This window comes from Notechis scutatus, chromosome 3 (assembly GCF_049901735.1).
Source record: "Notechis scutatus isolate UNSWTSFEM ecotype Mainland chromosome 3, rNotScu1.2, whole genome shotgun sequence".
Taxonomy (NCBI): Eukaryota; Metazoa; Chordata; class Lepidosauria; order Squamata; family Elapidae; genus Notechis; species Notechis scutatus.
In genome coordinates, this window is record NC_142011.1 from 2,965,194 (window position 1) to 2,991,840 (window position 26,647).

Sequence of the window (26,647 nt, forward strand, 5' to 3'; positions counted from 1 at the left end):
TGAGATTCAAAAATTCTAGCAACCTGTTCACTGCCTGCTTGCTGGGTGGGCGTGGCCTATCAGAACTTCCTGGAGTCCTGTTTTTTTTTGCCTTCCCCAGAGTCCGTAGGCTTCTCTCGGGCCTCCGGGAGGGAGAAAATGGCTTCTCCCAGGCTCCGGAGGGCCTCGGGAAGCCGGAAACAGGTCCGTTTCTGGACTTCCGGTAGGAACTTCCGGTTCGAACCATTTTTCTCCCTCCCAGAGCTTCCGTGCAAAACCCTGCACTTACCTGCATGACAAACAGGTTGCGTGGAGACTCCCGGGAGGGGAGGGGCAGGGTGGGCGGGGCCAGCTGTTCGGTTCAATTTAACATCCGGTTTGCTCGAATCGGTCTGAACCGGTCGAATCCCACCCCTGCTACAAACCCTTCCCCAAATCCAGAATCTGCCCTCCCAGACAGACGGCGTCTGATGGAAACGCCGTCTTGGGAAATCTTTCTGTACAATTTGGGGACGAGTCGAAAACGGGGTGAAGGGTGCTACTTCTCTACACCAGCTCTGTTTCCTGCGTGAAAACTTGCCAGCCCCCTCCCCCGATCTCGTTCCAGCAAAAGCAAAGCACCCACTGATACCCAGTCCTGGGGTTGAATCCCACCCCTCCGTTGCCAGAAAGTAGCCCGCAACCTAAAATCCATCCCTCCTCCTCCTTTACAAACGTCTTCCCACCCCGTTCCAGGACTCCCTTGGGCTGTTCGGTTCCCATCACCTCCCCCCCCATGTCCCCCCACTCCCCACGGAGATGGCCCCCTCTGCTCGTGTCACCCACCCACTCCCAGCCAACCACTTCGTGGGCACCGTAGATAAGAGAAGCCCTTGGTGGCCTTGGCTCAAAGTCACAGTGAGGTATTTTGAGAGAGGCTTGGCTGGGAAATAGGGTCCCTCCTGGAACGCAACTCGGGAGGAGGACAAACAGGGGACCTGCCCACAGGGACGGGGCAAGGGGATTCACAACCCACCGAATGCATAGCCCAGATGGTGAGCTGAGAGAACAGCAAATAGCACCAGTTGACCACCATTATACGAGAGGGCCACGAACAGTCCATATCATGAGAAGGAGGAATTAAACTGAATTATCGCGATGTGAGAATGGGACATCCTGATGCTTCCTGGACTGCCACTCCCACCGTCCCACCCAAAAAGGACCGGGACAGTCCCAAAGCCTGCTCACTCGGGCTGTTTGGACCCGGTTCAGCCCACGAGGCCTGGTAGGGTCCCTCCTGGCCTGCTTACACAGTGGTCTCATATTCCAATAGCTCCTGCGACGCCCCCATGCTGCGATACTGTAGGCGTGGCGTGGCAGGAGAGGTGTACTCAAGAGCTAGAATGGTCTTACGGAGACGCCTGTCAATGAAATGGGCGTCCCAGGCGGGGTACTTCTTCCGTGGCAAATCAATGCGAATAACAGGCCCCTCTGTCCGTGGGGCCCGGGCTATGGGGGTGGAAGGCATGCTGGGCCTGACCTGAAAGACTGGCCCGCAGCTGTCTCTGTCCCCTGGTATCCCCTCTCGTTCTGTAGTCCTTGGCAAGGAGCGTGGCGGACTGGTGATCACATCTGGTGGAGGCCCCATAGCCCGGGGTATGGCAGTGGACTCTTCCCCACAGAGGCAGCCAGTGTTCTGGGCCCCGAAAATGGTTCCACTGGGATGCAAGAGGCAGTAGTAGATGAACATGAAGAAGACTCCCAAAGCGAAGCTGGAGGCCACCACGCAGACGATGATCAAGGCGTAGAATTCGGAGATCAGGTACTGTTCGCGGAACCAGTACCAGAGGCCCGTCAGCGCGGCGTTCTCCAGCAGGGTTATGATGTAGTAGATGGACATGCGGCACCGGCTGCGGCCTTCTTTGACGTTGAACCAGCAGAAGATGTAGATGATGCCCACCACCATGTTGTAGATGATCTCCTCCCACTTGGACATGCAGAAATCCGTCTCGCCTTGGATGATCCAGAAGGTCATGATGCACCAGTGGGTGACAATGAAGATGCCGAAGTAGAGCTGAAAAACGGAGGCAAAGAGGGCGAAGGCGATGGCTCGGGCGGCAATGGTGAAGAGGTGCCACAGGATCTGGACCATGGCTCCTTTGTAGGACATGGGCATCTTGTCTTCCCGGGAATCCCGGAGCACCTTTTGGTAAGAGGCCAAGGTCCACGCCAGAGACACCAGCGAGGCGGAAGCGGAGAAACCTTCCCGAAAGGAACGGAGAGACAAAGGGGAACAACGAATTAGGGAGAAGACAAGGCAGGGGTGAACTTCAAAAATTTTAGCAATGGGTTCTCGGCCTGGTTGCTGGGTGGGCGTGGCCATGGTGGGCATGGTCTAGTCAGCCTCCTGCACCACGGCAGGGGGGGGGGTTTGCCCTCCCCGGGCTCTGGAGGCTCTCCAGCAGCCAGAAACGGGCCCGTTTCCAGCCTTCTGGAACTTCCGGGAGTCCCATTTTTAGCTCTTCCTGGGCTTCTGTGCAGGCCCTACACTTATCTGGCGGTGGGTGAGACTCCTGGGAGGGGAGGGGAGCAGCGAAAGGGGCTAGCCAGGCGTGGGATTTGCAGGTTCTCCAAACGGCATCGAACCTTAGCTAGACGGTCTTCTCGAACCCACGCAAACCCCCTAGCAGCCCACCCCTGAGACAAGGTGTCCTTGAAGGTTCTCTAGGGAAGAAATGGAGCTGGAGGAGAGACCCCAGGGATGGGGTGACAGCGTTGAGCAGGGGGTGTCAAACGGGCCGGATGCTTCCCATGCTAGCCTCTCTCCACCCCCTGGTTTAGCGAAGCGGGGGGAAAGTCGCGGTGCGTCACGTGACGACAACGTGACGCCGCGAGTTTGACACCACTAGCCTAGAGCCTGGATGGGAGGGAGGGGGGGTAAGAGGATTGATCTGAAGGAAAACCAAGAGGAGAGAAGGAAAAAAAACCCATGGAGGTATATCACCAAGGAAGACAAGGAGACTGGAAGGTCAACCACCCAACCGCTACGTTGGTGTTCGTATATATATATATGGGAAAGGACTCCGGAGAAGTCAAACCAACATGACACAAGTGGTGATGGGGGAAAAAATGGGGTGTGGTTTGTGGAGTGGAGGAGCAGGGAAGGAGGAGGAGGAGGGCTGGGGGGGTCCTTGGTGCTCTCTGAGCTTGATTGTTTTCCTGGAGGCGTTTCACGACCCAACTAAGTAACATCATCAGGGCTAGCATGAAACTTCTGCAAGGAAACAATCAAACTCAGAGACCAGCAAGGACTCCACAATTTTCTTCCTCCTCTGAAAACCCCCTTTCCTTCTAGCACTGATGAAATTACCTAGTTGGGTCATGAAAGGTCTGCTAGAAAACCACGAAGCTCAGAGAGCACCAAGGACCTCAACTCCTCCTCCTCCTCCTCCTCCTCCTCCTCCTCCTTTCCACAAACCCAACTCCTTTCTAGCACTGATGATGTTCCCTAGTTGGGTTATGGGATGTCTGCAAGAAATCAACCAAACTCATAGAGTACTAGGAACCCCACACTCCTCCTCTTCTCCGCAAACCCCACTTCCTTCTAACACTGATGATGTTATTTAGTTGGGTCATGAAAGATCTGCAAGAAAAGCACCAAGATCAGAGCACCAAGGATTTCACAATTATTATTCCTCCTCCTCCTCCTCCTCCTCCTCCTCCTCCTCCTCCTCCTCCTCCTCCTCCTCCTCCTCCTCCTCCTCCTCCTCCTCCTCCTCCTCCTCCTCCTCCTCCTCCTCTCCACAAACCCCACCCCATATTACCTAGTCGGGTCATGAAATGTCTGCGAGAAAACAACCAAGCTCAAAGAGTACCAAGGTTGGCCCCAATTCCCAATGTCTACTCTAGGGCAGCAGGGATCTCCCAACTTGGCAACTATTGAAGTCCACCAATCTCAAAGTTGCCAAGTTTGGAGACCTCTGCTCTAGGGGCTTGCTCTCCCCTTCTCCAGGTGTCTCCTACTCAGTGGTGGCACACTACCGGTTTGGACCGGTTCGGCTGAACTGGTAGTAAAAAAAAATTAAAAGCCTCCGACGAACAGACGATCAACTGAGAGTAGAAAGAAGAGAAAAGCTCAGGATTGGCCCTCCCAACACTCCCTACACTTTTCTCTTCCTTATCCTCTCGGCTGATTGGCGCTGCAGGCTCAGCTGGTGTGGGGAAAGTGGCGCGTGCGTGTTAGGTGTGTGTAGTAGAACAGGTAGGATCCTCCTTCTTTGACCCAACGAGCTTCTAACATTCCATTCCCGAAGGGACATCGAAAATGGCACACATGTTCCACCCAAACTATCTCTCTCCTCCTTTCTTCTTTTGTTCCTTCTTTTGTTTGTTCCTCTTTTCTCTCCCTCCTTCTTCCTTCCTTCTCCCTCTTCTCCTTCCTTTCTTTATCCTCCCTCCCCTTTCCTTTCTTCCTCCTCTTCCTTCCTCCTTTATCCTCCCTCCCTCTCTCCTCCTTCCTTCCTCTTTATCTTCTCTAGCTTCTCCTTCTTTCCTTTCCATCCTTCCTTTTTACTCTCCTCTCCTTCTTCCTTCCTTCTTTCCCTCCCCTCCTTCCTTTTTCCTCCCTCCATTCTCCTTCCGTCCTGCCTCCTACTTCCATCCCTCCTCTTTTCTTCCTTCCTCCTTCCTTTTTCTCCTCCCTCCCTCCCTTATCCTTCCTTCCTCTCTTTATCCTCCCTCCCCTTTCCTTTCTTCCTCCTCCCTCCCTCCTCTTCCTTCCTCCTTTCTCCTCCCTCCCTCTCCCCTCCTTCCTTCCTCTATATCCTCCCTATCTTCTCCTTCCTTCCCTCCCTCCCTTTTACTCTCCCCTCCTCCTTCCTTCATCTCTCCTTCTCTTCCTTCCTTCCTCTTTTCATCCTCCCTCCATTCTCCTTCCTTTCGGCCTCCCTTCCATCTACTTTTCTTCCTCCCTCCTCGAACACTGAACCGGCAGGATCCCACGGCTGCTTCCTACCCCTCCCCTCCCACCGGGGCCCACCTCCGCTTACCTTGCAGGGGGTCAATCCGCTTCTGTTGCACCATGATGCTCAGCTGCAGCACCAGTTGCGGGGCGCTCTTGAGGAAGGTCTCCAGAAGGCGCAACATGCTGACGTCGGCACATTCGAACATCATCCTCCAGTAAAAATGGCGCTGGCGATGCTCGGACTGCCAGCGGCTCTGGAGACCCAGGTAGAGGCTCCTCAGGTACCTGTGGGGAAGGACAGGGAGAGAGGAAGGCGTGCACAGGTTTGTCCTCGACTTACGACCCCTAAGGGAGCCCCACATCTACGTTGCTAAGCGAGACAGCGGTTTCGTGAGTTTTGCTCCAGCTTACAACCTTCCTCGCCACGGTTGTTAAACGACACGCTGCAATTAAAGTTAGTCACACGGTTGTTAAGTGAATCTGTCTCCTTGGGTTGTCAGAAGGGACCATCATAAACACAGGTAGTCCTCGACTTACATCTGTTTGTTTAGTGACCAAAGTTACAGTGACACTGGAAAAAGGGACTTATGACTGTTTTTCACACTTATGACCATTGCAATCATGGGATCAAAATTTTGGCCTCAACCTATGACCACAAGGGAGCCCAAAAAGTTCTATTGCTAAGCGAGACAGTTGCTCTGTGAATTTTGTCCCATTTTACAACCTTTCTTGCCACCATTGTTAAGTGAATCCCTATGTCAGGATTCCAACAATCGCCCTAATGAAATCATGATTCTCGAGCCAAACTTCAAAAAACTTCAAAGGATCCATTAGAGGCGACATCCTGGCCCTGCCCTGGATGAAGCCAACTCTGTCCTATGTCATTTCCAGTCCCCTGTGACCCTGTTTCCCCCCCTCCCCCCTGGGTGTGTCATAAACCAGATTCTCCCATTGAGCTCTCCTATGGGCTGGGTGTCATCAATCATGTTCTCCAATTCAATATATTCACGGGCAAAAGCTCTGGCATTTTAGTTACACTCTTTTAAAGATAAGAGTTGGAACGTACTTCCACTTCCCAACTGCTGCTCTGCTCTTGCAGATTTCCTTCCTCACCCCCCCTTTTTTAAATGGCAACTACTAAAACAGGCCTGGGAATGTTTTATGAGTTGACATTCGGCTCCTCTCACTTCTTGACCTTTATAAAGCAAAACTGAGATAAGCTTGGAATGTTCACTTGCCGTCTGCTCCTTCAAGGTTCTCCCACCCACCCCAGCCCTTCGTATGGCCATTTGGAAACGGTCATAGGAATGTTTTACAAGCTGACCCTAGGCCGGAAGCGCCATTGATCAAACTGGTGAAAATAGAAGAGGACTCTGATCCAGCTCCATGAGACCAGAGACCGCCAACCTGCGCTCTGGAACCCTCCTAGTGCCCAAAGCAGAACGTACTCCAGAAGACCTTCTGCTCTCCAAGCTCAGAGGAGAAGATGAAGAAGACACCTGCAGGGCAGGTCAAAAAAAAAAAAAAAATCAAGACAGGAGCCATGATGTATCATCAAAGCTGTGCCTGGTTTTGAGTGTCAGGATTCCAGCGATCGCCCTAATGAAATCATGATTCTCAAGCCAAACTTCAAAAAGCTTCAAAGGATTTATTAGAGGTGACATCCTGGTCCTGCCCTGCATGAAGCCAACTCTGGCCTACATAATTTACACTCCCCTGGGACCCTGTTTCCCCCCCCCTCCTAAACCAGATTCTCCCATTGAGCACCTTCAGGGGTTGGGTGTCATCATTCACGTTCTCCAATTAAATATATTCGCGGGCAAAAGCTCTGGTAGTTTAGTTACAGTCTTTTAAAAATAAAGAGTTGGAATGTACTTTTGCTTCTAAACTGCTGCACGGCTCTTCTAGATTGCCTTCCTCCCCCCCCACTTTTTTTTTTTAATGGCAACTATTAAAACAGGCATAGGAATGTTTTATGAGTTGTCACCCTGCAGTCAACAAGTTAATAACACGGTTGTTAAGTGAATCTGGCTTCTCCATGGACTTGGCTTGTCAGAAGGTGGCCAAAGGTGAAAACCCGGGACATATCGCAACCGTCATAAACGCGAGTCGGTCTGCCAAGCATGGGAATTTTGATCACCTGACTTGTAATTCTGATTCACAGGTGGCCGTCAGTGTGAAAAACGGTCATAAGTCACTTTTTTTCAATACCGTCGCAAGTCGGTCGCTAAATGAGCTGTTGTAAGTCGAGAAGCCCCTGGATACACCCGGCAAAAATAAAATAAAAATAAAATCAAGCAGAATCTGTCTCCATACCAGAATTTCACCTCCATAAAACGATCAAAGGACAAAGAAAATGGCCTGTAAGGTCATTCCCCATTTTCTTTAGGGTGTGAAAGAGGAAAGAAAATGGGGCAGAAATAGGGTATTTTATAATAAAAATAATAATAACAAACTGTGCATCATTTTCAAAAAAAACAAACACCAGGATTTTAATGAAATCTAGATCATTCGCAACTGGGGGCTGTGGAGGAGGGGGAAGAATATTTATGCAGCTGTGTCTTTTGAAATACTCAAAAGCTCCTTGGGATTCAGATATTAAACCACTCGACATTTTGGCAATCAAGCTTAATTCACGGAGTGGAGAAAATAGTCGCGGTTAAATCTGGAAGCCGTAAAGGCAGGATCTGCATTTTTTTTGGGGGGGGGTGTTGTGCCGTTTATATTCTCCCAGAATTGGCGCGCTGGGGAGAGGTCACTGGCCAAGGTTGTTAACTCAGTTCAGCTGCATTCTCAGCTGTTTCCTTCTTTTCTGGAGAGTGCAGAAATCAAAACCTTTTGCCATCCTTCCCCTCTTTGGCATTTTAGGTACTCAGCCATATCTGCACTCCATCCCCCCACTTAAAAAATAATAATCACCCCCCAGCTTCTATTTCAGGCCGAGGGTCTCCGTTCATTGAAAAAAAATCACATTCGTGGTTTCTCGTTCCGTCTCCTGAATCGCGAAAGCAAGGCTGGTAAGTTAAGAAAGGTGGGTTATTCAGCCGTTTTTATTTATTCATTTGTTATCCTGCCTTTATCATCTCTGCAAAGAACTCAAGGAGGGGATGAACACACATCCAACACACCTTCCTCCTCCTGTGTTGCTCACAATGACGACAACACTACGAGGTTGGTTGGGGTGAAAGAGAGAGAGAGAAATTGGCCCAAAGTCACTTGGTTAGCTTTCGTGCTTAAGGTGGAACTAGAATTCATTGTCTCCTGGTGATGGGCCCAAAGTCACCCAGTTGGCTTTCATGGTTAAGGCAGGACTAGAACTCACTTTCTCCTGGTGATTGGCCCAAAGTCACCCAGTTAGCTATCATGCTTAAGGCAGGACTAGAACTCACTTTCTCCTGGTGATTGGCCCAAAGTCACCCAGTTAGCTATCATGGCTAAGGCAGGACTAGAATTCACCTTCTCCTGGTGATTGGCCCAAAGTCACCCAGTTAGCTATCATGGCTAAGGCAGGACTAGAATTCACCATCTCCCAGTTTCCAGCTAAACTCTCCCAATTTAGCACCCTGCACCATAAGTGTGGGACCTTCAGCTTCTTGTTGGCTGATACACACTGGATTCTCCATTGTCGTACACACCCTGCCACCACCTCACACACTATCCAGTTGCTTTGTGGTCAACACAGCGTGTGTTTTCCCCTGTGTTATTCTGTAATTCTGTCAGGGTCTCCTGCTTGAGCAGCGGGTTGGACTAGAAGACCTCCGAGATCCCTCCCGACCCTTGTTATTCTGTTTCGCGATGCTGTTCTGGGATGAAAGGAAGGGGGAGGGTTCCTTCCCCCTCCTGCCCTGTAATATAATATTATTTTCCATTTCTGAGCAGCGGCAGCTGAGCCACACCGCATCTTCCAAGGAAGGGTTGGGGAGGGGGAGAAAAACCGCGCTGGTTTCTTGGCTCCTTCTCCATTCAGCGCTTCCGAAAGCAATTCAGGGCATCAGCAAAACGCGGGAGCTTTTGGGAAGCTGGGAATTTTTCCAAAACCCATTTAAAAAAAAAAACACAAAGAAATCCATCTCCACAGCGCCTTTGACCTTTCTCTGCTGAGCCTCTCGAGTCTGGAACCAACCCAGCCATCCGGAGCACCAGGGTTTGTCTTCCAAAATGAGCAGATGTTCTCCAACCTTGGGCTGCGTTCACACAACACACAAGCCCAGGATGTGTGTATATATGTGTGTGTGTGTGTGTGTGTTGGGAAGGGGGGGGGGGGCAACAGTTCCCACAGGCTGCGCAAGCCAGAAAATTACATTTTGCTTTCATACGGTTTGCTTTTTTTAAGGCCTGGGATGGATCCACCGTGTTTGCTCAACCGGGATATTTCAGGAGTTGTGTGAATGCAGCCCAAAGGGGGAATCTGAGCGGCATTTGGCAGCTTTTCACTTTGCAAAAGTCAAACGTTTTCAGGCCAAAGTACAAGTCGTTCTTACAACGGCCCTGAAAAAAGGAACCTAATATCATTTTTTACACTTAATGACCATCGTAATCAGGGGTGGGCAGCTGCCGGTTCGCACCGGTTCAGGAGAACCGGTTGTTAACATTCTGTGCAGTTCGGTGAACCGGCAAATCCCACCACAGGCTGGCCTCACCCCCACTTGTTTTTCAGCATGTTTTCCTGGCTGTTTTCTGGACCATTTTTGGGGCCAATTTGGGCCATTTTCAAGCCATTTTCCAGGTGTTTTGGGGCATAATTTGAGGTATTTTCAGGCTGTTTTGGTTGTTTTTGGGGGGTGTTTGCAGGCCATTTTTCGTGATGTTTTCAGTTCATTTTTCAGGCCATTTTCAGGTATTTTGGGGAATTTGGGGGGTGTTTTCAGGATGTTTTTAGTCATATTTGGGGGTGTTTTCAGGCCATTTTTGCGGCATTTTCAGGCCATTTTTCAGGCCATATTCGGTCCATTTTCAGGTATTTTGGGGTGTTTTTTGGAATGTTTTCAGGGTGTTTTTGGTCATTTTTTGGGGGTGTTTTCAGGCTGTTTTTTTGGGCCATTTTTGGGCCATTTTCAGGCTGTTTTCCAGATGTTTTGGGGGTGTTTTCAGGACGGTTTTGGTCATTTTGGGGGCATTTTCAGGCCATTGTCATGCCATTTTCAGGCCGTTTTGGGGGGGCATTTTTGGATGTGTTTTCAGGGCAGTTTTGGTCATTTTGGGGGTGTTTTCAGGTGAATTTTCGTGACATTTTCAGGCCATTTTTGGGGCTGTTTGCAAAAAACAGGCCAAAAAACAGGCGGGGGCAGGGCCAACCAGCTGAATCCTACCTCTGCCTTTGAGGCGAGTGGCTGGGAGGCGGGGCTGGGTGTGATCGGTGACATGACCAGCCAGCCACACCCAGATAATCGGTTGTTAAGTTATTCCAATCCCACCATTGGTTGCAACCTCCCCGCGGTCATGTAATCAAAATTCAGACAGTTGCCAACTGGCTCACATTTACGACGGTTGCAGTGTCCCCGGGGTCACGTGATCCCCTTTTTGTGACCTTCTCACAAGCAGAGTCCACGGGGAAGCCAGATTCACTTAACAACCGTCACTAACTTAACAACGTCAGCAATCCACTTGACTTACGACCACAATGGAGGCCACCCCTGAGCAGGAAGAAAGGTTGTAAAATGGGGCAAACCTTACTTAACAAATGTCTCGCTTAGAGATGGAAGTTTTGGGCTCAATTGTGGTCGTAAGTCGAGGACTTCCTGCCGGCTTATATTTCTTCTCGGTCTCATTGCAAAAATTCTCGATTAGCTGAGTGACAACTCTTGATTTGGAAAGGAAGTGGTGCCTTGTGGGCTTCCCATTCAACACCATCTCCAGGGGCAAACTCTCATTTGCTCAGTCCGTGTAATTTGCTTCGTGTTGTTCCTACAACCTCTGCTTACTCAGCAGGCTCATCACCCGGGAGAGGTGACTGACAGCTGTTCCAGAGAGTCTTCCCCCCCCAACTGAGAACAGCTTCTCAAAACCCATGGTTCCCTGGTTATCTGCTTCTTTTCCATGGCCTGCTTTCTTTCTTTCCTTCCTTCCTTCCTTCCTTCCTTCCTTCCTTCCTTCCTTCCTTCCTTCCTTCCTTCCCTCCCTCCCTCCCTCCCTCCCTCCCTCCCACCCTTCTTTTCTTTTCCTATTTCTCTCCCATTCTCCTTTCCCTTTCTTTCCTTCCTTCCTTCGTTCCTTTCTTTGTTTGTTCCTTAATTCCTTCCTTTGTTCCTTCAATCCTTCCTTCCCTTTTCCCTCCCTCCTCTCCTCTCTCTCTCCTTCCCTTTCCTTCCTCCTTCCCTTCTTTCTTTCCTTCTCCTATTTCTCTCCCATTCTCACCTTTCGTGCCTTCCTTCCTTCCCTTCTCTCATTTCTCTCCCTTTCTCCCTCCCTTCTTATTTCTCTCCCATTCTCCTTTCCCTTTCTTTCCTTCCTTCATTTCTTTGTTTGTTCCTTTGTTCCTTCCTTTGTTCTTTCCTTCCTTCCCTCTTCCCCTCCTCCCTCCCTCCTTCCCTTTCCTCCCTGCTTCCCTTCTTTTCTTCCTTCTCCTATTTCTCTCCCATTCTCCCTTTCCCCTTCCTTCCACCCTCCCTCCTTTCCTCTTTCTCTTCCCTCACTCCCATCCTTCCTTCCTCTCCCTTCCTTCCTTCCCTCCCTCCTTCCTTTTCTCTCCCTTTCTCTCTCCATCCATTCTCTCCCTCCCTCTTTCCTCTCTCTTCCTTCCTTCCTTCCTTCCTTCCTTCCTTCCTTCCTTCCTTCCTTCCTTCCTTCCTTTCTTTCTTTCTTTCTTTCTTTCTTTTCTTTTCTTTCTTTCTTTTTCTCTCCCATTCTCACTTTCACCTTTCTTGCCTTCTTTCCTTCCCTTCTCTCATTTCTCCCTCCATTCTTTTCTCCCTCTCCCCCTCTCCCCACCCCTCCCTCCCTCTCCCTCTCTACCTCCCTCCTCACATTAATTTCCATGAAGTTTCTTTATGAAAGATTCCCAGGAAAGTTTCCCCTATTATCGGTTACGATGGCCTTCCTACCCCCTTTTACAACTCTTGAGAGCCCCAGTCTGGTTTAATATTGGCTTATTGATCAAATAAGCTACGCTTGCCTGCCTTTACACAACACTAAACCACAAATCCTTCCTTGTTTAGAAAACTGGACTTTTCAACATGGCTTAGCAGAAGCTGGACCGCTCAAAAGTTATACACAAACCCCCATTGGCTGCTTCCAAATTTCAGAAAGATGGGCAACTGACGGGAAACCGTCCTACCAGGTACCAAGGGGCTCTTAAGCAACAAACCAGAATCCCAAAAAAGGTAAGGTTTCAAGGCAGATTTTCGGCTGCTTAAAATCCCAGCCGCTGCAAAACAGTGTGATTGTGGTGTTTGGGTGGGATTAAGGAAGAAAACGAGTTCAAGATTTAAGACCTTCATTTCATCCCCTAAAGCTTCTCCAAATCCAAAGATGGAAACAGCTAAACTTTTCAGCTCCAATATCACCAGGCTGCCAATCATCCGAAGGGTGTGTGTGTGTCAGAAGCCACAGTGAGACCAGAACATTGTCATGGGCACCAGTGCACCACCCACCCATGGCCGGCACCACTGGAACAATGCCCAGCCTCGCCACGTCCTTGGAGCATGGATGCCTCTGTTGTTGGGTACTTTCAGACATGGCAACCCCATCACTGGATTCTGTAGCATGCTTTAAGATGGGTGGACTTCAACTCCCAGAATTCCCCAGCCAGCAGGGTCAAAATGGGTGGACTTCAACTCCCAGAATTCCCCAGCCAGCAGGGTTAAAATGGGTGGACTTCAACTCCCAGAATTCCCCAGCCAGCAGGGTTAAAATGGGTGGACTTCAACTCCCAGAATTCCCCAGCCAGCAGGGTCAAAATGGGTGGACTTCAACTCCCAGAATTCCCCAGCCAGCAGGGTTAAAATGGGGGGACTTCAACTCCCAGAATTCCCCAGCCAGCAGGGTTAAAATGGGTGGACTTCAACTCCCAGAATTCCCCAGCCAGCAGGGTTAAAATGGGTGGACTTCAACTCCCAGAATTCCCCAGCCAGCAGGGTTCAAATGGGTGGACTTCAACTCCCAGAATTCCCCAGCCAGCAGGGTTAAAATGGGGGACTTCAACTCCCAGAATTCCCCAGCCAGCAGGGTGAAAATGGGTGGACTTCAACTCCCAGAATTCCCCAGCCAGCAGGATTAAAATGGGGGACTTCAACTCCCAGAATTCCCCAGCCAGCAGGGTTAAAATGGGTGGACTTCAACTCCCAGAATTCCCCAGCCAGCAGGGTTAAAATGAGTGGACTTCAACTCCCAGAATTCCCCAGCCAGCAGGGTTAAAATGGGTGGACTTCAACTCCCAGAATTCCCCAGCCAGCAGGGTTAAAATCGGTGGACTTCAACTCCCAGAATTCCCCAGCCAGCAGGGTTAAAATGGGTGGACTCCAACTCCCAGAATTCCCCAGCCAGCAGGGTCAAAATGGGTTGACTTCAACTCCCAGAATTCCCCAGCCAGCAGGGTTAAAATGGATGGACTTCAACTCCCAGAATTCCCCAGCCAGCAGGGTCAAAATGGGTGGACTTCAACTCCCAGAATTCCCCAGCCAGCAGGGTCAAAATGGGTGGACTTCAACTCCCAGAATTCCCCAGCCAGCAGGGTTAAAATGGATGGACTTCAACTCCCAGAATTCCCCAGCCAGCAGGGTCAAAATGGGTGGACTTCAACTCCCAGAATTCCCCAGCCAGCAGGGTTAAAATGGGTGGACTTCAACTCCCAGAATTCCCCAGCCAGCAGGGTTAAAATGGGTGGACTTCAACTCCCAGAATTCCCCAGCCAGCAGGATTAAAATGGGTGGACTTCAACTCCCAGAATTCCCCAGCCAGCAGGGTCAAAATGGGTGGACTTCAACTTCCAGAATTCCCCAGCCAGCAGGGTCAAAATGGGTGATTGTGCTCTCTTCGGCAGCGCATATACTAAAATAGGAACGATACAAAATGGGTGGACTTCAACTCCCAGAATTCCCCAGCCAGCAGGGTTAAAATGGGTGGACTTCAACTCCCAGAATTCCCCAGCCAGCAGGGTTAAAATGGGTGGACTTCAACTCCGAGAATTCCCCAGCCAGCAGGGTTAAAATGGGTGGACTTCAACTCCCAGAATTCCCCAGCCAGCAGGGTTAAAATGGGTGGACTTCAACTTCCAGAATTCCCCAGCCAGCAGGGTCAAAATGGGTGATTGTGCTCTCTTCGGCAGCGCATATACTAAAATAGGAATGATACAAAATGGGTGGACTTCAACTCCCAGAATTCCCCAGCCAGCAGGGTCAAAATGGGTGGACTTCAACTCCCAGAATTCCCCAGCCAGCAGGGTCAAAATGGGTGATTGTGCTCTCTTCGACAGCGCATATACTAAAATAGGAATGATACAAAATGGGTGGACTTCAACTCCCAGAATTCCCCAGCCAGCAGGGTTAAAATGGGTGGACTTCAACTTCCAGAATTCCCCAGCCAGCAGGGTCAAAATGGGTGGACTTCAACTTCCAGAATTCCCCAGCCAGCAGGGTCAAAATGGGTGATTGTGCTCTCTTCGACAGCGCATATACTAAAATAGGAACGATACAAAATGGGTGGACTTCAACTCCCAGAATTCCCCAGCCAGCAGGGTCAAAATGGGTGGACTTCAACTCCCAGAATTCCCCAGCCAGCAGGGTCAAAATGGGTGATTGTGCTCTCTTCGACAGCGCATATACTAAAATAGGAGCGATACAAAATGGGTGGACTTCAACTCCCAGAATTCCCCAGCCAGCAGGGTTAAAATGGGTGGACTTCAACTCCCAGAATTCCCCAGCCAGCAGGGTTAAAATGGGTGGACTTCAACTTCCAGAATTCCCCAGCCAGCAGGGTCAAAATGGGTGATTGTGCTCTCTTGGCAGCGCATATACTAAAATAGGACGATACAAAATGGGTGGACTTCAACTCCCAGAATTCCCCAGCCAGCAGGGTCAAAATGGGTGGACTTCAACTCCCAGAATTCCCCAGCCAGCAGGGTCAAAATGGGTGATTGTGCTCTCTTCGGCAGCGCATATACTAAAATAGGAATGATACAAAATGGGTGGACTTCAACTCCCAGAATTCCCCAGCCAGCAGGGTTAAAATGGGTGGACTTCAACTCCCAGAATTCCCCAGCCAGCAGGGTCAAAATGGGTGGACTTCAACTCCCAGAATTCCCCAGCCAGCAGGGTCAAAATGGGTGGACTTCAACTCCCAGAATTCCCCAGCCAGCAGGGTTAAAATGGGTGGACTTCAACTCCCAGAATTCCCCAGCCAGCAGGGTTAAAATGGGTGGACTTCAACTCCCAGAATTCCCCAGCCAGCAGGGTCCAAATGGATGGACTTCAACTCCCAGAATTCCCCAGCCAGCAGGGTTAAAATGGGTGGACTTCAACTCCCAGAATTCCCCAGCCAGCAGGGTTAAAATGGGTGGACTTCAACTCCCAGAATTCCCCAGCCAGCAGGGTTAAAATGGGTGGACTTCAACTCCCAGAATTCCCCAGCCAGCAGGGTCCAAATGGATGGACTTCAACTCCCAGAATTTCCCAGCCAGCAGGATCAAAATGGGTGGACTTCAACTCCCAGAATTCCCCAGCCAGCAGGGTTAAAATGGGTGGACTTCAACTCCCAGAATTCCCCAGGCAGCAGGGTTAAAATGGGTGGATTTCAACTCCCAGAATTCCCCAGCCAGCAGGATCAAAATGGGTGATTGTGCTCTCTTCGACAGCGCATATACTAAAATAGGAATGATACAAAATGGGTGGACTTCAACTCCCAGAATTTCCCAGCCAGCAGGATCAAAATGGTGGACTTCAACTCCCAGAATTCCCCAGCCAGCAGGGTTAAAATGGGTGGACTTCAACTCCCAGAATTCCCCAGCCAGCAGGGTTAAAATGGGTGGACTTCAACTCCCAGAATTCCCCAGCCAGCAGGGTTAAAATGGGTGGACTTCAACTTCCAGAATTCCCCAGCCAGCAGGGTCAAAATGGGTGATTGTGCTCTCTTCGACAGCGCATATACTAAAATAGGAACGATACAAAATGGGTGGACTTCAACTCCCAGAATTCCCCAGCCAGCAGGGTCAAAATGGGTGGACTTCAACTCCCAGAATTCCCCAGCCAGCAGGGTCAAAATGGGTGATTGTGCTCTCTTCGGCAGCGCATATACTAAAATAGGAATGATACAAAATGGGTGGACTTCAACTCCCAGAATTCCCCAGCCAGCAGGGTTAAAATGGGTGGACTTCAACTCCCAGAATTCCCCAGCCAGCAGGGTCAAAATGGGTGGACTTCAACTCCCAGAATTCCCCAGCCAGCAGGGTCAAAATGGGTGGACTTCAACTCCCAGAATTCCCCAGCCAGCAGGGTTAAAATGGGTGGACTTCAACTCCCAGAATTCCCCAGCCAGCAGGGTTAAAATGGGTGGACTTCAACTCCCAGAATTCCCCAGCCAGCAGGGTCCAAATGGATGGACTTCAACTCCCAGAATTCCCCAGCCAGCAGGGTTAAAATGGGTGGACTTCAACTCCCAGAATTCCCCAGCCAGCAGGGTTAAAATGGGTGGACTTCAACTCCCAGAATTCCCCAGCCAGCAGGGTTAAAATGGGTGGACTTCAACTCCCAGAATTCCCCAGCCAGCAGGGTCCAAATGGATGGACTTCAACTCCCAGAATTTCCCAGCCAGCAGGATCAAAATGGGTGGACTTCAACTCCCAGAATTCCCCAGCCAGCAGGGTTAAAATGGGTGGACTTCAACTCCCAGAATTCCCCAGGCAGCAGGGTTAAAATGGGTGGATTTCAACTCCCAGAATTCCCCAGCCAGCAGGATCAAAATGGGTGGACTTCAACTCCCAGAATTCCCCAGCCAGCAGGGTCAAAATGGGTGGACTTCAACTCCCAGAATTCCCCAGCCAGCAGGGATTAAAATGGGTGGACTTCAACTCCCAGAATTCCCCAGCCAGCAGGGTGAAAATGGGTGGACTTCAACTCCCAGAATTCCCCAGCCAGCAGGGTTAAAATGGGTGGACTTCAACTTCCAGAATTCCCCAGCCAGCAGGGTTAAAATGGGTGGACTTCAACTCCCAGAATTCCCCAGCCAGCAGGGTTAAAATGGGTGGACTTCAACTCCCAGAATTCCCCAGCCAGCAGGGTTAAAATGGGTGGACTTCAACTCCCAGAATTCCCCAGCCAGCAGGGTTAAAATGGGTGGACTTCAACTCCCAGAATTCCCCAGCCAGCAGGGTTAAAATGGGGGACTTCAACTCCCACAATTCCCCAGCCAGCGGGAGTTAAAATGGGGGACTTCAACTCCCAGAATTCCCCAGCCAGCAGGATTAAAATGGGTGGACTTCAACTCCCAGAATTCCCCAGACAGCTTCTTCAAGACAGGTGGACTTCAACTCCCAGAGTTCCCTACCCAGCAAGCTTTAAGATGAGTGGATCAACTCCAAGAATTCCCAACCCAGAAGGATTAAAAATTGGTGGATTTTAACTCCCAGAATTCCCCAGCCAGAATGTTTTAAGATGGGTGGACTCCAACTCCCAGAATTCCCCAGCCAGCTTCTTTAAGACAGGTGGACTTCAACTCCTAGAATTAAACTTTGCCAGGTGGGGAATTCTGGGAGTTGAAATCCACCCATTTTCAAGTGGTCAAGTTGAGAAACCCTGCAGCAAAATGTTGGGTCTCTCTGCCCTATACAACAGGTGCAACTTTCACAACTCAAACAGACATTTTGCAAAAAAATATATATGTTATTTCAGTTGTCGCCCGGAGGCCAGCCACGCCCAAGGTGTGCCCACAGGGGTGGGATTCTACCTGGTTGGACCGGTTCTATAGAACTGGTTGTTATGATTCTGCGCAGTTCGGAGAACCGGCAAATCGCGCCACTGCCTAGCCCTGCCCTACCTCACCCTGGCATGCACGCCATCCAAATTGTCTGCATTATGCCTAAGCCTAATTTTTGGGTAAGTTGCTATTTTTCCTTTTTTTCCCCCCCAACCATCAGCTGTTTCGACTATCTGCTGTGCTGGGAGATTTAGATTAGCTAGAAACTAGGAAATCCCTGGATCTCTTGATTTCTAGCTAATCTAAAAGCAGAGCTGAACCTTCCTTAGGACTGAAGCTTCTATTTTTCAGTGCAGACTCAGGCAGCAGATTGCAGAAAGGTAGATCTCTGAGTGAACCTGTGATTCTGTGAGCAACTCAATCTGCCTAACTACTTTACCTGATTTTGGGTAAAAGTTGCTCTTTTTTTAATAAAAAATTCAACATTTACATAATGGTGTGTTGTGAGTTAATTTTGTGAGTTTGCTTGCAAGCAAATTTTATGTGACAGACTCAGGTAGCCGATGGCAGAAAGATAGATGTCTGAGTGAATCTGTGATTCTGGGAGCAGCTCAATCTGCCTGCCTGCTTAGCCTGATTTTGGATAAAAGTTGCTCTTTTTTTAAATTTAAAAAAAATAAATCAATATTTATATAAATATTTACATACAAGCCACGCCCAGCCAGTCACACGACCACCAAACCACACCCACAAATTAGGCCACGCCCACAGAACCGCTTAAGAAATTTGAATCCCACCCCTGGATAATAGATAATAAAAATATATTACAGATAGATAGATAGATGTAAAGATAGGGATAGATATTATAGACTGGACAGTCACTTGTTTCAAATGGTATACGCCAGCATCTCCTGCTTGAGCAGGGGGTTGGACTAGAAGACCTCCAAGGTTTCCTTCCAGCTCTATTCTGGTGGAATGATTGACTGCTTTTCAGAAATTCATGGAAAGAATCGTCGAACGAATGGTAGAATCATACATTCAGAATCATAAAAGTAGGTGAGACCTTGGAGTCTACTAATCCAATGGACCTTTACGTCTTGGTGGCCCGCTTCGGGAGGGGGGGGAGGAGAAGAGAACGGGGCTTCAGTTGAGCTGCAGGTGTGTGTGCACCTGTGCCAGCCTGCCAGTTGTGCAAGTCAAGCTGCGTGATATGTGTGCACACACGCGAGTGTGCGCCCAGCCTGCTGGTTATGTAAGTTCTGAATAGGCCATAGTTGGGGGCGTTGGTGACCCCTGTTCTAATCCAGCCCCCTACTCAAGGCAGGGGACCTTAGGCCATTGTTGCACTGGCCTTGTAGGCTGTTTGGAGGGTCAGGATGGAGAATAGGGCTTAGGGCTGGAAGGGACCTCGGAGGTCTTCTAGCCTAACCCTTTGCCCAAGGCAGGAGTTTGACCCTCTTTTCAACCCATGGAACAGGAGTTGCCCTCGGAAGTTGTAGGAGCTTCATCCCTGGAGGCTTTCAAGAAGAGACTAGACTGCCACCTGTCAGAAATGGTGCAGGGACTCCTGCTTGGGTGGGGGTTGGACTAGATGACCTCCAAGGTCCCTTCTGTTGAGGCAAGATCTTAAAAGCCTCTGGAGATGATGGGACACCCACCACTTCTGGATCATCTTGGTCTTCTCTCCACTCTTTCTGGGGCCTGAGCCTCTTTCGACACTGTCTCCTGCTTCCAAAACACGGCAGGAACATTTTTCCCCCCCAAACCCCAAACACTTGAACCTTGGACTGTCTCCTATTGACCTCACCCCTTTCCTAAGAGGTCTGTAGGGGGGCCTGCATAAGCGCACCAATCGTGCCTACCGTCCCTGTCCTATTGTTTTTTTTATTTTTCTTCTATGTATCCATGTATTCATAACCATGTTTTTACTTATATCTATTATCTTGCAAGCAATTGACAAATATATATAAAAAAAGGATCCATTTCAGATCCATCGCAGCCCTGAAGGGAGGGAAGACCAGTGGAAGGAAAAGGCTGGGCTGTTTGGGGGCAGAGAAATCCGGAGGGCCCAGACAGAAGGCATCTGCTCCGGAAGGCTGGAAGGCTGAAGCTGTAGTAGAGGGACCCTCCAAATCCCCTCTGGGGGGATTTGACCCCCAGCTCCCTCTCTCTGTCCCCAACCAGGACCTCTCCTCGGGTTTCATGGCTTTGGAGGGGGGAGGGGGGGATTGGGAGAGTTGGATCAAAGGTGGAGGGAGAAAGGAAAGGAACAGAAGGGGTGGGACGTGGGGACTCAGCCCTTCCTTGGCTAGGGAAGCATATGGACTGCGACCCCTTTCCCAATCAAGAGGCTGTCAAGCCAGCTGATATTTTGGAGAGTTACCCTATGATGAGAGAGAGAGAGAGAGAGGGGGGAGGGAGGGAGGGAGAGAGAGAGAGAGAGAGAGAGAGAGAGAGAGAGATGGAGGAGAGAGATGGAGGGAGGAATGGAGGGAGCGAGGATAGACAGATGATAGACAGATGATAGATGATGTAGATTTTATTTTTTTATTTATTTGATATGTCAATCACTTACAAGATAATAGATATAAGTATAAACATGAGGAAGAATACAGGAAATAGGTACGAATAAATGGGGACAATAGGACAGGCACGATGGTGCACTTATGCTTATAGATAGATAGATAGATAGATAGATAGATAGATAGATAGATAGATAGATGGATGATAGATAAGATGATAACTATAGATGATAGATAGATGATAAATAGATTGATAGGTAGATAGATAGATAGATAGGTAGGTAGGTAGGTAGGTAGATAGATAGATAGATAGATAGATTGATAGATAGATAGATAGATAGATAGATAGATAGATAGATAAATAGATAAATAGATAAAGGCAGACAGAGAGATGATAGACAGGCATGATAGACAGACAGACAGACAAATTATAGATAGACAGATGATAGACAAACAGACGCACGCTCCCTCCCTGAGCTGCCCTGGGGGCACAGGGTCTATCGGTGGGGGGGGCGTGTTGGTTAGGGGAACCTGTGAATTGAATCTGAAGGACCCTCGCTGGGAAAAGCTAGAATTGGGGGTGGGGTGCTTTGGCTGTAACCTTGAGCTCTGCAAGATTTCGGAAATAATTCAGAAGATAGTTTGGGAGCACAAAGGGGAATGGGATAGCTGCCCTCCGTTGCCTTTTAAGTCAGCCGCGTCTCCTCCTCTGCATCTCGGGCATAGTTGGGAACATCTTCTGGGAGTTGAATTAACAGATAACAGATAGTTGGAAGGGACCTTGTAGGTCTTCTAGTCCAAGCCCCCTGCCCAAGAGGGAGACCCTACACCATTTCTGACAGATGGGAGTCCAATATCTTCTTGAAGGTCTCAAGTGATGGCGCTCCCACAACTTCTGAGGGCAACTTCTGTTCCATGGGTGGATTGTCCTCACTGTCAGAAAGTTTCTCCTTATTTTCAGGTTAAATCTCTCCTTGTTCAGTTTCCATCCATTATTCCTTGTCTGGCCTTCAGGTGCTTTAGAAAATAGCCTGACCCCCTTCCTCCTCCTCTCTGGGGCAGCCCCTCAAATATTGGAAGATGCTCTCCTGTCTCCCCTGGTCCTTCTCTTCGCTAGACTAGCCAGGCCCAGTTCCTGCAACCGTTCATCGTATGTTTTAGTCTCCAATCCCCTAATCATCCTGGTTGCTCTTCTCTGTACTTTTTCTAGAGTCTCAGCATCTTTTTTATAATGTGGTGACCAAAACTGGATGCAGTACTCTAGGTGTGGCCTTACTAAGGCTTCATAGAGGGGTCTTAGTACCTCCCTTGATCTTGATTGTATCCCTCTGTTAATGCAGCTTAGGATTGCGTTGGCTTTTTTGGCTGCTGCTGCACATGGCTGGCTCCTATTTAGTTGGTTGTCCACTAAGACTCCAAGATCCTCCTCACAGTTTCTGCTACTGAGCCTGGTTTGACCCCAGTCTATATGTGTCCTTTGGGGTTTTCTTGCCTAAGTGTAAGACTTTCCTTTTCTCTACGTTGAATTTCATTTTGTTGGATAGGGCCCAGGGTTCTAGTCTGTCAAGATCCCTCTGGATCTTCAGCCTATCTTCTAGGGTGTCAGCTATTCCTGCCAGCTTAGTATCATCTGCAAATTTGGTCAGTTCCCCTCCTATTTCCTCATCTAAGTCGTGAATGTTGGAACCACTGGGCCCAGCACAGGCCAGCCTTCCAGGCAGGAGGGAAGAGCAAGGCGATTTGGCAATTTTTGCGTAGAAAGTCCTCTGCATCTCTCACTATTTCGGCCTCGGGGACAGCAGCCCCAAAGTCCCTACTCAGCCATTAGCCAGGGAGGGGGCTCAGGGGTCAATGGCTCCCCAGAGCGCGCTCTCTCTCTCTCTCTCTCTTTCTCTCTCTCTCTCTCTCCTCTCCTCTCCTCTCCTCTCCAAGCTGCCTCATCACAGCAAATGGGAAGCAGACCTGAGCCCATTTCCATCTGTCTTTTGGCAGGCTTTCTGATGCAACCCCACCCCCACATCCCCTCTTCTGCCCTCTGTCCTTCCGAAAGGGCACAAGGGCCACCCTAGAGAAACTGCATCCAGTTTTGGTCTCCACACATTAAAAAAAGATGTTGAGAAAGAGGGCAGAGAAGAGCAACCAGGATGATGAGGGGACTGGAGGCTAAAACATATAAAGAACATTTGCAGGAACTGGCCCTGGCTAGTCTAGGGAAGAGAAGGACCAGGGGTGGCAGGCGAGCATCTTCCAATATTTGAGGGGCTGCCACAGGGAGAAGGAAGGGGTCAACCTATTTTCTAAAGCCCCTTTGAAGGCCAGACAAGCAAGAATGGATGGAAACTGAACAAGGAGACATTTAACCTGGAAATAAAAAGGCATTTCCTGACAGGGAGAGCGATCAACCAAATGGAACAGAAGTTGCCTTCAGAAGTTGTGGGAGCTTCATCCCTGGTGGCTTTCAAGAAGAGATTGGACTCCCATCTGTCAGAAATGGTGTAGAGTCTCCTGCTTGGGTGGGGGGTTGGTCTAGATGACCTACAAGGTCCCTTCCAACTCTGTTAATCTGTGTAAGGCCTTGGACCCTTGGACCCTCCTCCCCTTCACACACCGCGGGCCTTTGGATCGAGGGTCCAGCTGCCCCAGTCATATTGATGATTAGGTCGAGTGCCGAATGGACTGGAGCATCCGTCCCTAAGGGATACGGTCGTAAAGGGAGTCCATTTTAGAATGCTTTTTGTGGCGGTTGTTAAGTGAATCATGTGGTCATTAAGCAAACCTGGCTTTCCTTCCCCCCAGTGATTCTGCTCCTCGCAAACGGCGATCCCATCATCCGGGAACTTGCCCAAGTCACAAATGCGACAAGCAAGGCCAGGTAAACAGGGACACAGATTAAAACCCCAAACCCCAAGATCTGGGTCCCCCCAAGGAGCCCTCTAACCCATGGGGCACGGCAGCTGGCCTACCTCCAGACCTGGCCGAACTGGAGCAGATGAACGAGGGCCTCTTTCTCTGCTCCCCGTCATAAAAGAGTCACACTCCATTTTAGAACCTTTTCTGCGGCGGTTGCTAAGCAAAACATGTGGTCGTTAAACGAACCCAGCTTCCATCCAGTGAGTTCGCTGGTCGGGGAAGGTCACAAACAGCGATCCCATCACCCGGGCAAGTCACAAATGTGGCCGGGGACGCTGATAAACCCCTGATGCCCATATGTGCCTGGGTCTCCCCCCTGCCTGGGGTCCCCCAAGGAGCCCTCTAACCCATGGGGCACGGCAGCTGGCCTACCTCCAGACCTGGCTGAGCTGGAGCAGGTGAAGGAGGGCCTGGCTCTCCCCTTCCAGTGGTAAAGACAGGTGCACTCAATTTTAGAATCTTTTCTGCGGCGGTCGCTAAGCCAAACATGTGGTCATTAAGTGAACCCCGCTTCCATCCAATGACTCTGCTGGTCAGGGAAGGTCGCAAACAGTGATCCCATCACCCAGGGACCCTGCACAAGTCACCAATGCGGATGGGGAGGCAGATCCATCCCAAACCCCAAGACGGGGTTATCTTCCCCTCCCCCAAGGAGTCCCCTAGCCCATGGGGCACAGCGTTTGGCCTATCTCCAGACCTGGCCGAGCTGGAGCAGGTGAAGGGGGGCCTGACTCTCCCCTTCCATGCACTCCATTTCAGAACCCTTTCTGTGGCGGTCGCTAAGCAAAACACGTGGTCATTAAGCAAAGCCGGCTTCCATCCAGTGACTTTGCTGGTTGGGGAAGATCGACCCTGCACCAATGTGGCCGAGGACCTGGATAACCCCCAAACCCCAAGACCCCAAGGTTACGTGCACCGGCTCTCTCTCTTCCCCCTCCCCGCCTCCCGGCTCTCCCCCACCCCACCACCCTCAGGAGTCCCCTAGTCCATGAGGCACAGCGGTTGGCCTACCTCCAGACCTGGCCGAGCTGGAGCAGGTGAAGGAGGGCCTGGCTCTCCCCTTCCAGTGGTAAAGACAGGTGCACTCAATTTTAGAACCTTTTCTGCGGCAGTCGCTAAGCCAAACATGTGGTCATTAAGTGAACCCCGCTTCCATCCAATGACTCTGCTGGTCGGGGAAGGTCGCAAACAGCGATCCCATCACCCAGGGACCCTGCACAAGTCACCAATGCGGATGGGGAGGCAGATCCATCCCAAACCCCAAGACGGGGTTATCTTCCCTCCCCCCCAAGGAGTCCCCTAGCCCATGGGGCACAGCGTTTGGCCTACCTCCAGACCTGGCCGAGCTGGAGCAGGTGAAGGAGGGCCTGGCTCTCCCCTCCCATGCACTCAATTCAGAACCCCTTTCTGTGGCGGCCGCTAAGCGAAACACGTGGTCCTTAAGCAAAGCCGGCTTCCATCCGGTGACTTTGCTTGGTTGGGGAAGATCGACCCTGCACCGATGTGGCCAAGGACCTGGATAACCCCCAAACCCCAAGACCCGGCTCTCTCTCTCTCTTTCCCCCTCCCCGCCTCCCGGCTCTCCCCCCACCCCACCCCCAGGAGTCCCCTAGCCCATGGGGCACAGCGTTTGGCCTACCTCCAGACCTGGCCGAGCTGGAGCAGGTGAAGGAGGGCCTGGCTCTCCCCTTCCATGCACTCAATTTCAGAACCCCTTTCTGTGGCGGCCGCTAAGCGAAACACGTGGTCCTTAAGCAAAGCCGGCTTCCATCCGGTGACTTTGCTTGGTTGGGGAAGATCGAGCCTGCACCAACGTGGCCGAGGACCTGGATAACCCCCAAACCCCAAGACCCCAAGGCCCGGCTCTCTCTCTTCCCCCTCCCCACCTCCCGACTCTCCCCCAACCCCGCCACCCCCAAGGAGTCCCCTAGCCCATGGGGCACAGCGTTTGGCCTACCTCCAGACCTGGCCGAGCTGGAGCAGGTGAAGGAGGGCCTGGCTCTCCCCTCCCATGCACTCAATTTCAGAACCCCTTTCTGTGGCGGCCGCTAAGCGAAACACGTGGTCCTTAAGCAAAGCCGGCTTCCATCCGGTGACTTTGCTTGGTTGGGGAAGATCGACCCTGCACCAAGGTGGCCGAGGACCTGGATAACCCCCAAACCCCAAAACCCGGCTCTCTCTCTTCTCCCCCTCCCTGCCTCCAGCTCTCCCCCATACCCCCAGGAGTCCCTAGCCCATGGGGCGCGGCGGCGCCTACCTCCAGACCTGGCCGAGCTGGAGCAGGTGAAGGAGGCCTGGCTCTCCCTCCCATGCACTCAATTTCAGAACCCCTTTCTGTGGCGGCCGCTGCGAAACACGTGGTCCTTAAGCAAAGCCGGCTTCCATCCGGTGACTTTGCTTGGTTGGGGAAGATCGAGCCTGCACCAAGGTGGCCGAGGACCTGGATAACCCCCAAACCCCGGCTCTCTCTCTTTTCCCCCTCCCCGCCTCCCAGCTCTCCCCCACACCCCCAGGAGTCCCCTAGCCCATGGGGCGCGGCGGCTGGCCTACCTCCAGACCTGGCCGAGCTGGAGCAGGTGAATGAGGGCCTGTAGGATCCAGACGCAAAGGCGGCAGCAGCCCAGGCGGGGCCCGGCGGCGGCGGCGGCGGCGGCGGCGGCCGAAGAGGAAGCGGCGGCGGCGGCGGCGGCGCTGTCCTTGGTGCTGAAGGCGGCGGGCGCGGCGGCGAAGTCGTACACAAACCACCTGAAGCTGAGCAGCTGCACCACCAGCGACGGGAGGAGCACGAAGAGCAGCGTCAGCCCGAACCACAGGTAGCGGCCCCGCAGGTAGTAGTCGGCCGCCAGCCACAGGTCGCTGGCGCCGTCCGAGAAGAAGACCAGCAAGGCGCCCAGCACCCAGCAGCAGTCCCGCAGGCTGTAGGCGCGGCCCCGAGGCCCGGGCACCGGCACTGGCAGCGCGGCGGGGGAAGGAGAGGAGGAGGAAGGTGGGGAGGCGGCGGCGGGGCGGAGGAGCAGGAGGAGGAAGCGGCGGCGGCGGCGGCGGGGCTGGCCGGGGTCCGCCTGGCCCCCGCGGGAGGCTGCCCGCCTCGGAGCCTTCCCGGCGCAGGAGGGGCGCGGGCGAGGAGCAACGGGGCGCGGCGGCCGCCTGGCCATCCGACTTCGCGGCCATGTTGGCGGGGAGGGGAGGGAGAAGGCAGGCACAGCCCCAGACTTCCGGCCGGACCAGGCAGGCAGAGGGACTGGCACGGGTGGGTGGTTGGGGTGGGGGGGGGGGGGCGGAAGAGAGAGAGAGCCCCGAGCGGCGGAGAAGGAGAAGGAGGAGGAGGAAGAAGAGGAGGAGGAGGAAGGGTGCGGCCAGGCCGGGCCAGAGCCCACCCCGCCCCCTCCGCGGCGCCGCCCCCAGCAGGCGTGGAACGGGTTGGGGGGGAGGGTGGCTGCTGCAACCGGAG

At 51.6% G+C, this 26,647-nt stretch overlaps 1 protein-coding gene and 1 long non-coding RNA gene across 2 annotated transcripts in view; one reads left to right on the forward strand and one right to left on the reverse strand.

Moving 5' to 3' along the window:
• The window catches only part of LOC148131055 (uncharacterized), a 65,386-nt gene extending 53,159 nt beyond the window's left edge, over positions 1 to 12,227 (forward strand). Inside the window, exon 3 of the long non-coding RNA XR_015749092.1 lies at positions 12,076 to 12,227. This is a non-coding gene — a long non-coding RNA (uncharacterized LOC148131055). The remainder of the gene's footprint in view (positions 1 to 12,075) is intronic.
• Positions 802 to 26,428, reverse strand: XKR7 (XK related 7). The gene is made up of 4 exons (XM_087962418.1): positions 26,226 to 26,428; positions 25,747 to 26,155; positions 5,007 to 5,206; positions 802 to 2,220 (listed from the first exon to the last, which is right to left on the reverse strand). Exons 1-4 carry the CDS (start codon positions 26,365 to 26,367, stop codon positions 1,265 to 1,267), a joined length of 1,707 nt encoding a protein of 568 aa, XP_087818544.1. The 5' UTR covers positions 26,368 to 26,428; the 3' UTR covers positions 802 to 1,264.
• Positions 26,429 to 26,647: the final 219 nt, after the last annotated feature.

Excerpts from the sequence above, each read along its gene's own strand:
- XKR7 (XM_087962418.1), bottom strand. The coding sequence starts at position 26,367 with ATGGCCGCGAAGTCGGATGGCCAGGCGGCCGCCGCGCCCCGTTGCTCC. Across the intron at positions 26,156-26,225 it reads AGCCCCGCCGCCGCCGCCGC|CGCTGCCAGTGCCGGTGCCC; the intron begins CGCTTCCTCCTC and ends CTTCCCCCGCCG. Across the intron at positions 5,207-25,746 it reads CAGCTCGGCCAGGTCTGGAG|GTACCTGAGGAGCCTCTACC; the intron begins GTAGGCCAGCCG and ends CCTTCCCCACAG.